The 16,051-nt window shown below is 41.3% G+C and overlaps 1 protein-coding gene across 11 annotated transcripts in view; it reads right to left on the bottom strand.

Annotated features, from left to right (window-relative positions):
- SRPK2 (SRSF protein kinase 2) overlaps positions 1 to 16,051 on the bottom strand; it is a 240,667-nt gene that overhangs the window by 25,683 nt on the left and 198,933 nt on the right. For all 11 annotated transcript variants that reach the window (XM_036067449.2, XM_036067452.2, XM_036067446.2 and 8 more), the window contains 6 exons: positions 15,493 to 15,601; positions 14,710 to 14,797; positions 14,427 to 14,514; positions 11,586 to 11,692; positions 1,279 to 1,444; positions 97 to 122 (listed from right to left, as the gene is read on the bottom strand). In XM_036067449.2, the coding sequence (XP_035923342.1) occupies positions 97 to 122; positions 1,279 to 1,444; positions 11,586 to 11,692; positions 14,427 to 14,514; positions 14,710 to 14,797; positions 15,493 to 15,601 (584 nt within the window). The remainder of the gene's footprint in view (positions 1 to 96; positions 123 to 1,278; positions 1,445 to 11,585; positions 11,693 to 14,426; positions 14,515 to 14,709; positions 14,798 to 15,492; positions 15,602 to 16,051) is intronic.

Here is a 16,051-nt window from a genome sequence, read left to right as displayed (position 1 = left end):
AAAGAAGCAGAGACTAATCTTATAACTTGAAAAGCTCGATAAGGAACAGTTGCTTTTAACATGAAGGTGAATATAAGTGTACGTGTAAGTACTTACGGGTTTTTGCTGGGGAGCCGTACTCACTAAAACAAAATGAAACAAAATGAATGTTTAGAGGAAAACAGATCTGTATCTTTACACAGGTAATCTGAATTGTAAAATGAAGGTAATTATTGCCTTTTAATGGCTATCCAACTTCAAAATGGTTAAACATCAGAGCTTCTTAATCACAGAGATCTAAAGAAAGGTGACCCAACTCAAACAAATGACTGGCTCTGCAAAGGCAAAGTGGTAGTTGTTCATATGGAGCCATTTCTCTTATTTATCTAAAATTAAATACCCAAAGCATTGACTGATAACTTAAGAAAACGGAGAAGAGTTCACAAATGTCACAGTCATCTAACCAAATCAGTTTTGTAGACAATAAAATGAACAGTCTATATTAGGAGATGTACATCTGTGTTTGAAAACTATTTGGCAAGTCTATACAGCGGAAGTAAATAAAATATTCTAGAAATCACATGACCAGTCTTTGCCGGCATCAACAGCTTGACGGACTACAGGTCTCTGATCTAAGAAACACCCTACTGGTGGAAAACAAGACTAGGAGGTGGTGCCTCTCCTGAGAGCCGGGTCAGGCACAGGGCTGCAGCCCCTCAGCGGCACACTCGCCCGACGTGACACACTAGGGTGCGGGTCACGGGAAGAGAGGGCGAGAGTGGTCCCGTCACTGCAGCCGTTACACTCCATCAAAACCAGACGGAAAACTCTAGATACCAATACTCAAGGCATCTGGCCTTCTCCCACCCTTGGGTCTTTTGTAACTGATTCCAAACCCACCAGTTAGACTCAGACTGAGGAAGACTAACTGGAGACTAGGAAGCATTCTAACAAACCTGAAACTAGAGAAGAATTCTGAGGACTATAGGTCGGCTACAAGCAAGCTATTACTACATCGTACTCCGCAGACAAGTGTGCAGGACAATGTTCCAGTGTAGATGAAGCAGCTTGTTAAGATTTCAAACAAACTTTTAAGGAAGGACAAAGTTAAGTAACTCAAATATTGAAGCATAATTTAACTGGGGCATCTTCCTTTCCTTATTTCTAGCAATCAGACTCTTCCAAAAGTTCCTAATAGGTATACGTCTGACTCACCGAGCCAGGTGCCTTCGGTGGGCGGCTCTGCTGGCCCTCCCTGCCCCCAAACAAACTGAAACAAAGCCGGCTCAGGCCCCTCACCTGCAGACCCCGAAGGAGGAGGAGCACCTGCTTTCTGCCACTCGGTGGCCTCGGCTGCCATTCTTCTCACATACGCATCGTCCACACACATCAAGATGTTCTCCGGCTTTATGTCAGTATGAATGATCTTGCACTTACTATGCAGATAATCTAACCCCTGAAGGACCTGGTCATAGTAAAATCAAGAGAAGACAGGAGTTATTAATACCTTCGTTGTTCAACATTTGTAAAATAGGTAACATAATCACAAGGCACCAAATACAATAGACATAAAGGGTATTTAGTAAAAATCTCCCTCCTGCCCTGGGCCCCAGAGGAGCCCAGCACCTTCCCATAAGCAACCAATGTGCATCATTCTGGTGATTCTTTATGTTCATGGAAGCAAACACATCTGTACCTATACTTTGTTTATAACAACTTTATTGAGATGTAATTTACACACAATTCACCCTTTCCGGTGGACAATTCCGTGGTTTTTAGATGTGCACCATCACCACTATGTAAATTAGAACATTCACCCAAAAAAGAAACACCCTACCCACTGGCAGTCACTCTCCATCTTCTGTCAGCTCCCCAGCCCTAGGCAACCACTAATCTACTTTCTATCTCCACACATTTGCTGGTTCTGGACATTTTATATACCCGAATCATACAAAGTGGTCTTTTATAACTGGCATAATGTTTTAAAGGTCCATCCATGTGTAGCATGTACTTCTGTTCTTGTAACTGCCAAATAATATTCCACTGGATATGCTATATTTTGTTCAGCCATTTACCTGATGCATATCTGGATTGTTTCCCTTTTTGGTTCCTACAAATAATATTGCTATGGACATTCACATATGAGTTTTTGTGTAGACATACGTTTTTATTTTTCTTGGGTGTATACTGGGGAGGACAACTGTTAGGTCATGGGGTAACTCTTGTTTTATACAGCGGCCACACCTTGTCACATTCCCACGAGCAACATATGAGGGTTCCACCCTCCTTGTCATGGCCTACACTTTGTTATCTGTCTTTTTTATTTTAGTCACCCTAGTGGGTGTGATGTGTGATCTGCATCTCTGTGATGTCTAATGATGTGTATACATTTTTAATACTGCACGAAAGGAGGATTAAACAGCTGTGGAATCCAGACCACATGATAGCACTGAACTCAAAGAAATTGCTGAACTAAAATATCCACGAAAACAAAACCCACAAAACTTACAGAGTGCAGTGACCTAAATACAAGGCCACAGTATTTCTGGAATTATTTCTGTTAGAGAGGAATCTTTTCAATTCTTCCCATAAACAAAAATATATTTTTAAAATATTCCCATCATGCTCCTGTACATTAAAAATTCCACATGCTCAGTAAATATTAGCACTTAATAAATATCATCATACACTTTAAATCATTTAGGGGTCTTGTCCACAACAGAGAAGAAAGTGGGCAAAACACAAGCAGTAGACACATAATATGTATCCATTATATGTATTTCTAATTCTAGAAAGTTCTCAGCAACAGCCCAATGCTTCTGTCTACTGTAAATGGCTAAACAACCTTAACAAACAACAGCATTGGGAAATGAGCGGACAGAGGTTCCACAAGGAAAATGAGAAAAGGAAAACTCATCTCTTAAACAGGATGAAAATCTCTATACCCATCTAAAATAACTTTCCCTAGAAAGTATTTTTACATGACTTCAACTGACCAAGTATCAGTCAAGCTCCTGGAACAGGTCATGCACCTAATTCCAGGTGTCTGGCCTACAGCAATAAATGAAGCTCCTTGTCTCCTGGGGCTTATAGCCCCTATGTCCTCCAGAGAGCTTACCATCTTATGCCAGGAGGAGGAAAGGGATTGGCCAAAAAGAAACCAAGATGAACCATGGGTAACAAACAAGTTCTTAGTAAGCACCAAAACAGTGAAACAGATAAAAAACCAGAAAAACAGAAGGAAAGGCACTTGTTTGTTTTTGCCTTAAAATTAATATTTAATGTTTGCAATAGTACTGCAATTAGAACTACTAAATTATGTTTAAAACATCAAAGGACCAGGAAGAAAGATTCATTAGACGTTTCCATAAAGTATTAGGTTATAATCCTGATGGGAACACAATCCAAGGGGCCTGTATGTTATTCACTGACATTCATGCATCTTCTTTGTTCAAACTGAAATAATATGGAGAATTTTTGTATCTGAATAACAAGAGAGATTCTGAGAATACAAGAAATTAATAGACAGGAACAGTAATGATTTCTAACCTATGGAGGGAAAGGAACAAGATTTTTGAGAAACTTTAAAATTATTCCAACTGAAATTGCATTTCAATTCTCAAATATTAACTCGAAGTAAAAATGTCAGTATCTTTTCACCACCATTTCATGCCTGAGTCACTCCCATCTTTCCACCTTAGCTCTTTCGTGGTGGTCAGGTTGTTTTACTGTGTGGGAGGCTACACAAGTAAGAGTTAATGTGATCCAGTATCCAAATGTGTTCATGAGTTCCCAATGAGAAGGAGGCACTTGAGATGAACCTAGTGTTCTCAGCAAGAAGTTAAGTTCCAGATTTTTAAAATATTTGCAATTGCATGCAACTGGGTTACCTTTCCTTAAGAAGGACAGCGTATGATGTCTGACGATGAACACAGTGAAAGAACTGACTGCTGAGACAAATTAAGTAAGTTAATTAAGATAATGCAAATCTTAAAGGAAAGTTGAGACACAGCACAGCGTGGTATTAAAACGCGGCCTTGGGACTCACGCCACTCCTAGACTGCTGCCAGATCATTCACTCACTGGGCAAGGTACTTACACTGTCTGAGCCTCCACTGTCATATTTTTAAAAAAGGGGAATATATCTACTAAGTAGAAATATGGTAAGAATTAGAAATAATCTATGGAAAATCTACAAAAAACAAGGTCTAGTTCACAGGAAGCTCAAAATAAATGGGAGAACTGAACTAAGTCAGAACACTTGTATTGACATTGACTAAGTAACTAACTTTGCTAAGTCACTTATGAAACTTCTCTGGGTCTCATTTCTCCCACCTATGAGTGGGCTATCCCTGATAAATTCTGTGGTACATCCCAGCAATGAAATTCTGATGCCATAATTTCTTTTAATTCTGAACTACAATTTTTTTTAAAAGTCTTTAGCTGTAGACTAAAAAAATGGTTATTTTGAAAAATGGCATTTCTGTTCTCAGCCAGTGAAGTTTAAAGCAATAAAGCAACCCAGAATCCAGAATAAACAGTAATGATGGGCAATCTCATAACCATTTATGCAGAGTAACTATGATGATGCACAAAAAAGAGAAAAGCGGTTTCATGCCCAAGGATAGCTCCCCTCTTGCAAAATCTGAAAAACAGAGTTAAAAGGAGCCTTTACTAATTTTCTGTGTTTCCTGCACTTGCCAGGCCCAGTATATTTGTCTTTCTTGCCTAAAAAAACATACTTAGCCTCAGCAGCAGGAGGCAGCAGAGGCTGCAGGGAGATCCTCTGCCTGCCATCGGCTTCACTCTACAGCGGCCATGAGGGCTGAGATCAGTGCAAGCACAGATGGCCCGGAGACAGGCCTGCACCTCATGCAGAGGCGCTCCTCTTGGATCACACCCTCAGAAGCAGGGGCCAGTTTTCTCCTTGTGAAGTCAGACGTGCAGGCTAGCAGCAGCTTCTCAGTGAAGGCAGAGACCAGGGCTGGGAGCCAGGAGCCCCCATTTCTGGTTCAGATACTAACTAGCTATGGCTCAGAGCAAGTCCCCTTCCCTGACCTCAAATTCATCTGTAAAATAAGAGGCTTGGTCAAGACAGTCTCTCAGGTTTCTTTCTGCACACCTATGAAGATGGCAGAGACCATCTATTACTAGTGTTAACAACATAAACCTACTCCTCTCTACCACAGCTTGCTACAATAGTTCCCGTGATCTTGTAGATACCAGAGGAGGAGTGAGTTGAGAGAACTGTGGGAACTTCTCTCAAAGATGTCTTCCGGGCCCTGCTCACCACCCAGAAAATGAAGCTTTCTCCAAAACCCTAAACTGCAAAGAGAAACAGAATGAGAGCAAATTTCTAAATTATTTTCTGACTCTGGTCACCACCTGGGGACTTTATTCCTCCCACACCTGAACAAAGGACACATGGCAAGGAGACCTGGCTGGCCTCTTACTCAGTAAGGTCTTATAATGTGGCATCCAGGGGAGCCCAACAGGCAGCAGGAGGGGCTAACCCACGCAGGAGCCCTTCGCCAGGATACTAACACCTTGTGCTGTGGAGGAAAGCACCAGAGGGGCTCTCCTCAAGCCCAGACACTTTCCTACTAGGAAAGCGAAGGCTCCCACTGGGTCTCTCTCCTCCGCTAAACAGACATGAGGTCAACCCTACAACCTGCTTCTGACAATTCTGACAATTAAACTGAATGGAGAAGTGTGGGAATCCCAGCTCAACGGAAGGGGGCAAGAACTGGATGTGCACGCACACAAAAGTTTCAGTGGACACTGTCCTTGTCTGCTTTACATGAAACAGGCTTCTGCTCCGGGTTCTGACTCGGACTACTGAGAATTCATGAGAAAACCCTGCAGCCGTGTTCTTCTGAACGCAGTCAGGAGGAAAGAGAAAGCCTCCGTGCCCAGCACGTAGAGGGCGCCGCGGAGCGCTGAGCTGGGAAAAGAGGCTTACCACATTTCTGAATTGAGAACCCAGCCTTCTGAAGAGAAGAATTCCAAGTTAGGACAGAACCATATGTACGACCACAATGAATATAAAAAATGTTTACCAACTTAAAATTAATCTTCTGTTCTATCATTGATTCCTGGCTCAGTGATCATGAATTTACTGATAACTAGGAACAGTGACATAAATGAAATGGTAAATAGATACTCAGTGTAGACAAAAGCATTCAGTGCTAACAGGCGACTCAGCCTGCCCAAGCAGGGCCAGGCTCTTCGTCTGCCCCCAGAAGCCCTGCCCCACAGAAGCGGGGTGTAGAAAAGCACTGCATTTTACAAACTCCCTTAGCACACATTACCAATTACAAATCACTTAGTAAATAGCATTTAATGGCTATCCTTTCAAACAATCTAGTTATCAGCTCTACTATAAGGCAAAGAAAACCATTTACCACCACAGACCCACAAATGCACACTTTTCACAAACACATGCTATAACCTAAATGCTCCCAGATCTTTCCATGTAGACATTTCACAGGACCTTGCAGTTGAGAGCATGGGTTCTGGAATTATACCACCTGAATTCAAATCAGCGCGTTAAAAAGTGGGTATCAAAGAGCATTGTAAATGCTAGTGACAATCAGAGTTATAGAAAAGAGTAGTAAGAATTTAAAAATTCAGAGCTACAAGCTGCGACTGCTAGTTTTTCCAGTACTGCAGCAAAGTCACCAAACTCACGGCCTTGCCCTGACCAAGAGGCCACTTCCTTACAGGTTCCTGTAAAGGGCAATGAATTGAACCATAAAGTTTTAAAAAGTAAAATACCCTTTCAAAATATAAGCAAGTCAAAGCCACGTTTAAAGAAGAGCAGGAGTGTCTGAAGAAGCCCTACCTTTCATGCACCACAAATAAACACGGCCAACACTAGCAACCTGTTTCTTCTTCTGGATTTAGAAGTAAGAGCAAGACATGAAACAGACCTCACTAAAGCTGATTTAAAAAGGAGAAATGAAAGCTGGGGGGTGAAGAGACCAACATAAGACTCCACACCTGAGCCAGAGAAGCGGTCTGGGAAAGTCAGAGGATGCACACGGCATCCCAGACGCCACCAGCATGGCCCTTCTCCGACCCAGCACACGGTCACCAGGACTATAGGAGGACAGCTAAGAACTGACCAAGGGACTGAGAACAGTGCACGGCAAACCCTGAAAAGACAGATAATTCAATTATGTCATTACTTTTAAAATACAAGCGAGTGGTAATGTTGGTCCACGAGCCCATCAAATCAGAGAAAGTGAGCCATTTCATAGAATAAAAAGAGGAACGTATACTTCTTTCATTTTAGAAAAGACAACCTACCAAAAACACTCTTTGACCACCTCCAGCAGGAAGGAAGCTCCAAAGACACACAGGATTCACACACAGCTCGTAACTCCAAGAGCTCACAACGCAGGTGGGGAGACACACCGGCTACTTCACGCTGGTCACCTCGCTGGATGCTTTGTCATCAGTCCCTCCACGTTAATCTCCACAAATGACCTATTACCATCCCAATTTTACAAATGAGAAAACAGGCTCACAGAGGTGACATCATTGGATCAGGGTCACAAAACAGTAAGTGCCAAAGGTATAATATGAAGTGAAGCCTGCTGGCAGGGCACCTACCCCTATTCCGGTGGTTTTCCACCGGAGGGAATTCCGCCTCCTCAGGGACATCTGACAAAGTTTAGAGACCTTTAAAATGGTCACAACTGGGGTGGTGGTGGCTGATACAAGCATCTAGTTGGTTGAGGCTAGGAATGCTGTTGAACACCCTACAATACACAAGATAGGTCCCCACAGCAAAGAATTTTCCAGGCCAAAATGTCAACAGTGCCAGGGCTGTAAAACTGGGGTGTATATAGTAAGACGCTACGATCATCAGGAAAGGCCCAAATGGAGGCCGCAGCCAGACTGAGGAGGGAAGAAAGAGCATTCTTAACTGGGGTAGTGTGGGAAGGCTTCGTCACGGAAACAGGATTTTGGATGAGTCTTTCAAAGCATGGGTAGAAAAGAAAGGGTGGTATTATCAGCAGCCTAAGACAAAAGAAATGATCAAAGATGTGCAGCTAAAAAATGTGAGTTAGGTGAGTACTTTCTCTAAAATACCTACAAAATGAAACTAGTAAAAATTTATGAATAAAAAATCAGGTAAATCTGCATGTATTTATAAATGCTCGGGCATCTTTGACCACTCATAAGAGACTGGTAACTTGGTTGACTCTGGGAGAGAAACTGGGTACCTGAAGGACCTCACATTTCAGAACACTTACGTGCATTACCTATTTAAAAGATTAATGGGGAAACACTGACCTGCCAGGAGATAAAAGCTGAATCAGGGTTTGCAAGGGGAAATACAGGCTGATATCAGATGCGAGAAAACCTTAAACAGGTTCATAGGAAGAACAGTGATTTAGCTTTTATTGGACATTAGGCCAAGTACGATTCTAAAGGTATCATATGCTACTTGGCAAAATTGCTAAAGGTAAGCGCTCCAGAGCCAGATGCTCTGGGTATGAATGCCCCTTCCACAGCTTACTACTTTTTTAAAGTCACTTCCTGGCTGGAGGCAAGTTACTTAAACTCTCCCCACCTCCATTCCTCTTCCATAAAATGGAAGGGTAAAAATACCTATTTCATAGAGTTATTGTGAAGATTCAATGGATTAAAATTTGCAAAGTACTTAAAACGATGCCTGGCACATACTACGTAGCACTGAATAAAAATCTATAATCATCAACAGTAGCATCCCTTTACGTGTAACAATAATCAGCAAGGGAAGTATCTTTATTATTCCCGTTTTACTCATGATGAAACTGTGGCTTAAGGAGGCTAAGGAACTTAGCCTAAGTTCCAGCTAGAGAAGCGTACATCTGACACAAAACCCAAGCTTGTTCTCACCCCACATGTAGCTTCCTGAAAGCAAACATTAACCTTCAGACAACAGGCACTGCAAAGTCACTAAAGGTTTCTAAATGAAGCAAAGTTTTGTTTTGGAAGGTAACTGCCAATGGAAAGGAGAAAAAAGTGGCACAGGGAAATGGAGTAGGATGAGCAGGCCTCTGGAAGAGAAGAGAGAAGCCCATGAAAAGGTACTGGCCGGAGGCGATAAAGGGTCTGAACTAAGGACGGTGGTGCTGGAAACGGAAAGATCAGGAATAGAAGGCAGGGCACAGGAGGGAAGGTGGCTAGGTGATTAGTGAGGCACGCCAAGTGACCGACGACAAGAGACTGGAACCGGCTCAGCCACACCTGACTTCGAAGGAAAGGGAGGCCACACAGTGACAGAGTCTTAGAGAGCTGGTCTACCTTGTCTGTTCTGGGAAGCACTGAAACTGTGAGGTCTATTAATAAAGCATCTTCCCACTATTACCTAGGAGTCAAAAATACTGAATCCACAGGCTGAATCCAAGGGAATGAAGGGAATTTCAGGGAATTACAGATTACTAACTGGGATAGACAACAATTTACTACTTTGAAAAGTTACAAGTTCAGGGAAAGAAATCCAAAATCGTTATTTTTCTTAAATAAAATTAAAGGTGGGTCACACTAAAAGCAAAAATTCTAAATATTGCCTACAATAATTAAGTACAGAAAATGAAAACTTCACCTTGAAATTTTTCTAGACCAATAAAGCACTGTAAGAGTTCTCAGTCCCCAAAGCACAGTGTGTGTGAATTACGCACTCATTGAAATCATTTGTTCATTCAGCAAGGACCCATGAAAATTCCATTAAACTCCAAGAATTTCATTTTTAGATTTACAGACACTTTCGTTTACTGAGAAAGCCTGCATTTTGTTTCCCTGTTCTGGAACACAAAGTAAGTATCAATGGCTCATCCGCGAGGTCACCTCCTTTCACGGCCCGGCCTGGGCTGTGCCGTGGTCAGTGACCTATGGTAAACACAGACATCTTTAAAGTACAGGGTTCCAGGGGACGACAGACCTATGTGATATACACGCGAGCTGGGGTTTCTCAATTTGCTTTTTGTTAGAATATGTAAATCTTTTCAGGATTTATCAGAGATAATTAAGACATTTTTTCAGAGTTTTTTAACAAGATGATTTTTAGAGTTCAGAGTTGCCACTAATAGCTATAAATACCAAAGTGTCATTTAGGGATCAAAAAACTCCAAATAAGGTTAATCGCCACCGTCCCCCCTTCCCCGGGCCCACATTAAAGGGAAATTGTTTTTTGGTTTGAGATATTAACCATGTTAAAATAATAAATTAAAACACTACTATCTAAAATCTAAAAGGGAACAGATATTATTATTAATCCAAAGCTGGCCACAAGTCCGCAAAGGGCATGCACGTGTACCCAACATAATACTGTGTATGGGAACAATATTTCACTGCATAAGCCAAGGCAGAGCGCCCTTTTCAGCCTCTCTTTTCGTGTAACGTCTGTAATGTTAGAAGATAAGCTGCCAATTTGCAATGCAAAGAAACAAAGATAAATGGTGAACACTCAGGCTGACTAAACAATGCTACCTATATACAACTCCATAAGCAAAATCTAAGATGCTTTCACAAACCAATGTAAGCTCCAAAATCTTTATAAATGGGTTTAAAAACCTACTCATATGCATGTATGCAAATACTACACTACAGTTGTTAGGAAGGTTCTCTTGTAGGCACCCATCTCTTGAATTCACAATTCTTTAACTGTGAATCATTCCCTGATTCTTTTCCTATGTAAGAACTGTAGACCAGGGCCTATATTTCAGGTCTGGAAACCCCCCGAGTAGGTCTAGCTTAAGCTCTGGGCCTAGGGCGCAAGGGATGGGTGCCCAATCACCTAATCCTCTTCTCAAGCAAACCAAACAACCCCCCTGATATATTATGTACTCTGCAGAATTATCCACAGCAATTGTCCATGATATCAGAACAGGTAATTCAGAATAAGTCATATCTGCAACTTTCCTAATGTAGGCTATAAGGGCAATGAGGAATACAGACGGATGTATTCCATGCAGAAAACTGAATCTGGTAAATTTTCTAATTAGGAGATCTTCCATATGTGTATACTTTCATTCTATCAACACTTGCTGGAACATCTTCCCTGAACCAGACCCCAGCTAAAGGTTTTCTTTTGTCCAGGCAACTGAATAGAGTACAAATCTAACACAATACTCCCTATATAATTTCAACATTCCTCATACTATCTTTTATTTAGCCTCCATCCAAAGATACACAGAAAGAGTAAACAAACACAAATTACCTATTTCTTCTGAATTATTTTCTAAGGAACTAAGTGGGACATTTCATAGTAATGATATTAGATAAAACAATTTCTCAGTATGCTATTTTACTTACCTTAAAAAAAGGTCAATACATCAAAAGAAATGCAGGCCTAACATTTACATACTGCCCTCTTTACAAGACAGAATGGCATATAATTAAATAAATATAAAGCTGATGTAACAAGTTCAAAATATTATGCACTGTAATATACATGTATATATTTGTAAAACAGGGATTATATTTATGTGTGTGCATGTGTGTATGCGTGTGTGTGTGCGTGTGTGTGTGTTTGTATTTAAGGACAGGAATCTTCGTTAAAAGCTAGCCAATGAGGTACTGGCAGGCGGGGGCTGCCCTCACATCCTCACCTGTCGAATGATACTCTTCACACAACGTACTGGGAGGCCTTGGTAATTGGACTTGATGATCCACTTGAGGAGATGGTGGCCAAGTACTTCGAAGACCATGCAGACATCTGGGACATGGTTAAGGATCATTTGCAGATACATTTCCTGGAGTGATACAATTACTCAAAGCAGCATCTTTGTGGCACTTGGCAATTTTTTCTTTATAAAATGCAACATCACGGGGCACCTGGGTGGCTCAGTCAGTTAAGTGTCTGACTTGGTTTCGGTTCAGGTCATGATCTCAGGGTTGTGAGATCGAGCCCCACATGGGGCTCCGTGCTCAGCATGGAAACTGCTTGGGATTCTTCCTCTCCCTCTCCCTCCCCTGCTGCCCCTCCCCCTGCTTGTGTACACCTGCATGCATGAAACTCTCTCTCTCTGAAAACAAAAAAAACAAAAACAACAAAAAAAAATACTTTAAAATGTTTAAAATGCAATGTCACTATTACCAATAATACCAGAAGTGGTCATGTGCTGTTTGTCACCAAAATCAATAGATCTAACATTTACTAAGTACTTATATCCTATGTGTTAGTCAATGTATGCTCGTCAAACAATGTGCCTACCCCCACACAGAAGCGACCACAGTGAACCCAGGAGCTGGAGGAGCTCTCCGGCGTCACACAGTCCCAAGGTGGCTGGGCCATGACGCAACCCCGCACCGCCCCACACTCTTGCTCATTTCAACACCCCCTCCCTGATAATCAGCCGTAATGAAAGTGAGCAAGGCTGAAACCTCATAAAAACTGATGGCGGGCGTGGGGCGGGGGGACGGGACACCCAAAAAACCCTGTCTTAAGTGTCCTCCCTGCCTGCCTAAATTCAAAGCCATGAAACACTTTATAAAATAAAAATTTACAAGACACAGTGAAGATATTTAATCTTTTCCTTCAATAGTATCTTTCATTGCAGAACCAGATCAACTTCAATACTCTAAGCAGTTTTCAATAACATAGGATCACAATATAAGACATGGCACTTAAGACCCACTTATAATAATGAAATCTTAGGAATCTGGGTTTTGTTTTTTTTTTTTAAATAGAAATTCTACTATGACCCACTGAAGTCCATCATACAAATATATTCATGTTATCCATACAGGAAGATTTAAAACGGCTCTGAAACCTCTTGAGAATACATCGTTCATCCCTGGAAGCCTACAGATAGGCCATTAAAGCAGGTTAGTTGATTTAATATTTTCTACAATATCTGGATCTACCAATCACATTATCACAATAACTGTTCCTTTAAATATTTTTAATGAAAAATTTTTAAATATTTTCTACAATGTTGGAGAACATTATAGACTTATGCATAGATAATCTAAAGCCAGAAGTTTCTATTTCCCAAATCATTATTAAAAAAAGGCAAACTAAGGATTAAAGTTAGTACAAGACAGTCAAAGGCCAAGATTTCTAAATTATGACCTAAGTCTCCTTCAAAGCACTGACCACCTGGACCATAATGGTTTCCTAGCATTTTATTTAATGGTAAAAACAGCCACTGGAATGTATATATCCCAAACACTCCATTTACCTATAAGTCAGGTAGTTTCTCCAAAGAAACCCTGCCAGCTACCCCAACAAACTGCCTTACAGAACTGATCCAAGAAGAGGGGCCGCCCTGCCCGCCCATAAACAAACAGACTCACCCGGAGACCCGGGCAGAGGACCAGCTCTTTCTGTCTATGGAGGTTGGGGGGGGAGGGGGGGACACCGGCGCCTGAGTTACTCGGTTGGTTGAGCATGTGACTCTTGATTTTGGCTCAGGTCATGATCTCAGGGTCATGAGACTGAGCCCTGCGTTGGGCTCCGCACTCACTGGGGAGTCTGCTTGAGATTCTCTCTGTCCCCCTCCTCTCAATCTCGCTCAAAAAATAAATAAATAAATCTTTAAAAAAAGCGGGGGCGGGGGATGCACTCAGCAACTAGCAGAAACAGTCTTGAGACAAAGGGCAGGATGCCACCAGCAAGCACTGGCACTTACTAGCAGCCTCCAGTCCAACCTCTAGAGGAAATACAGAACCTCCTTCAGACATACAGGGTGTGAAGGAAGTGCCTCCCCAGGGATTAGGCTCAGGAGATGCAGAAACAGGGTGCCATTCTAGGATGTGAGCTGGGAGAAGGCTTTGTCCTCAGGCTTCTGGAGCTTGAGCAGGTCAAATACCAAAATGAAGGATCTGTTCCAAACATGATAAGAAGGAGAAGACCCTGGCTCTTGACACACTGATCTTTTGCTCCTTGTAATCTGCGAAGAAGACTGTGACTCATCTTTCTCTGCTCTTTCCTTACACATATGTAAGGCACTCCCCAGCTTGATGGTGAAGGTAGAGGGGCTGTCTGTAAAGAGCCCAGTGCCTGCACAAGAAGGATGCTAAAGATGCTGCACTACCTCAGAGAGATGACACAAGACAATGAAATGGACTGGCGGGAATTGGGGCATTTTTTGGCATACCATTTTATAACACTCTGTAATAATACTAGAGGCTTTATGTGGACACCGATCTAGCAGAGCAAACAGAAGTTTAAATAAGCTTGAAATATTTCCATATTTTTTTAAAGATTTTATTTATTTATTTGAGAGAGAGAGTGCACGAGAGAAAGCACAAGTGGGATGCGGGGAGAAGGAGAAGCAGGCTCCCCCCTGAGCAGGGAGCCTAATGTGGGGCTTGATCCCAGGACCCTGGGATCATGACCTGAGCTGAAGGCAGACACTTAACGACTGAGCCACCCAGGCGCCCCTATTTCCATATTTTACAACTAAAAAGTCATTAGGAAGCAAAAGAACTGTCAATAAGGATACGTATTCCATTCATGCCTGAAATCTTGAAGTCATCGATTAACTGTACTACCATGTCTTTATTTGGGTCAGTGGGATCACTTTCTCGAACCTATGGAAAGAAAAATTAATTCAAGAACAGAACCATTAAGGACTGAAAGTCATTTCCATTATAACCAGCCAAAAACATTTTAGTAGAAGTGATGTTTTTAAAAATAAAAGATTCAGTGTTTGAACTTAAAAATTCCTCTATAAAATTTTAAGTCATTAATTTTTCTTGCATTATTCACATTTTCGTAGTACTTACACATTTGAGCAATTTTATTTCATCCAAGGCTGTCTCTGTATAATGCTGGGCACTTTTTACAACTTTCATTGCAACAAATCTTTTCCCCCTTTAAAAAAAAAATGCGTATTTTTAATATTATCAGCAAAAGCGATCATTATAATGAAATCTATTCAATAAACAGAAACTTATAATAACCTTTCCTTTAAAATAGTACTTTTCCAACTGTGTGGCCACAATTAAGCAAGAGGCTAATGGATCAAAACAATCTTTTTGCTTTGTGTTTGTTTTCACCTAATAAAAACAAGGTGGACTGGAAAAATGTCAGAGTTCATCACATAGATTAAGGGTAATTCTTATTTTGTAACACTTCTGTTTTAGTACATACACATACACACCATATGTGTATGCGTCCTGGGTAGCAGCGCAGTTTCATACTATGGGGTCGTGACTTTTCTTTAAAATGTCAGAAACCACTGATTTTAAAGGCCTATACATGATTATTTTACATATGAACATTTTTCTGATATGGATGAATTACCACAAGAACGTATGTCTGATATAATGCTATTTCAATGAATAAGCTTCAGACATAAAAGCAGAAGAAAGTTAATGTATTAACAGACAAGTGAACTTCAAACTGGCGGGGGGGGGGGGGGGAGGAGGATGTCTAGCCGGGCGAGGCAGGCCTGTGCTAAGTACGATACATGCACAACAGAAGCAGGAGAGCTCCTCAGCCACACCTGATTATAAAGGTTGAACTGGACCAGAAATCAAATGCACAAATGACAAAAGAACACTTACTGCATATCCCAGCACAGCCAGACAGTTGAGAAGTGTCCCCATCCTAGCTTCCTAATAACATGGTAGCGGCCATTGAAGAGGTCTCCAATTTTCACTGGATGGTAGCCACCTTTTATTAAAAAAAATTTTTTTTAATTTCAGAGAAATAGTAGTAAGATCTCTTCCTTTGTGTCAGTTTTTTTTTTAAGATTTTATTTATTTTTAAGTAATCTCTACACCCAACATGGGGCTTGAACTCAAGACCACAAGATCAAGAGTTACATGCTCTGCTGACTGAGCCCACCAGGCGCCCCCTCTAGTCAGTTCTTGATACCATTTAAGAAAGCTCTAAATAATAAAATCAGATCAAAGTATGTTTAATAATATAACATTTTTTCTCAAAAATATCTTTCATCAGGAGGAAAATGTCCTCTGCCTTGCTATTAGGCTTTCTGTTCATTCTGATTTAACTCAGAAAGACAACAAACCATCCAGTACTCCGTAACAGTAATTTCAGGCTTATATTTAAGTCTAGGTGTACATAATATGCACATACCGGCTCTTGACCTTTCCACATGTC

Source organism: Halichoerus grypus, chromosome 12 (genome assembly GCF_964656455.1).
Source record: "Halichoerus grypus chromosome 12, mHalGry1.hap1.1, whole genome shotgun sequence".
Classification (NCBI taxonomy): domain Eukaryota; kingdom Metazoa; phylum Chordata; class Mammalia; order Carnivora; family Phocidae; genus Halichoerus; species Halichoerus grypus.
The sequence above is the reverse complement of the archived record's forward strand: the minus strand, read 5'-3'. Positions and strand labels throughout refer to the sequence as shown.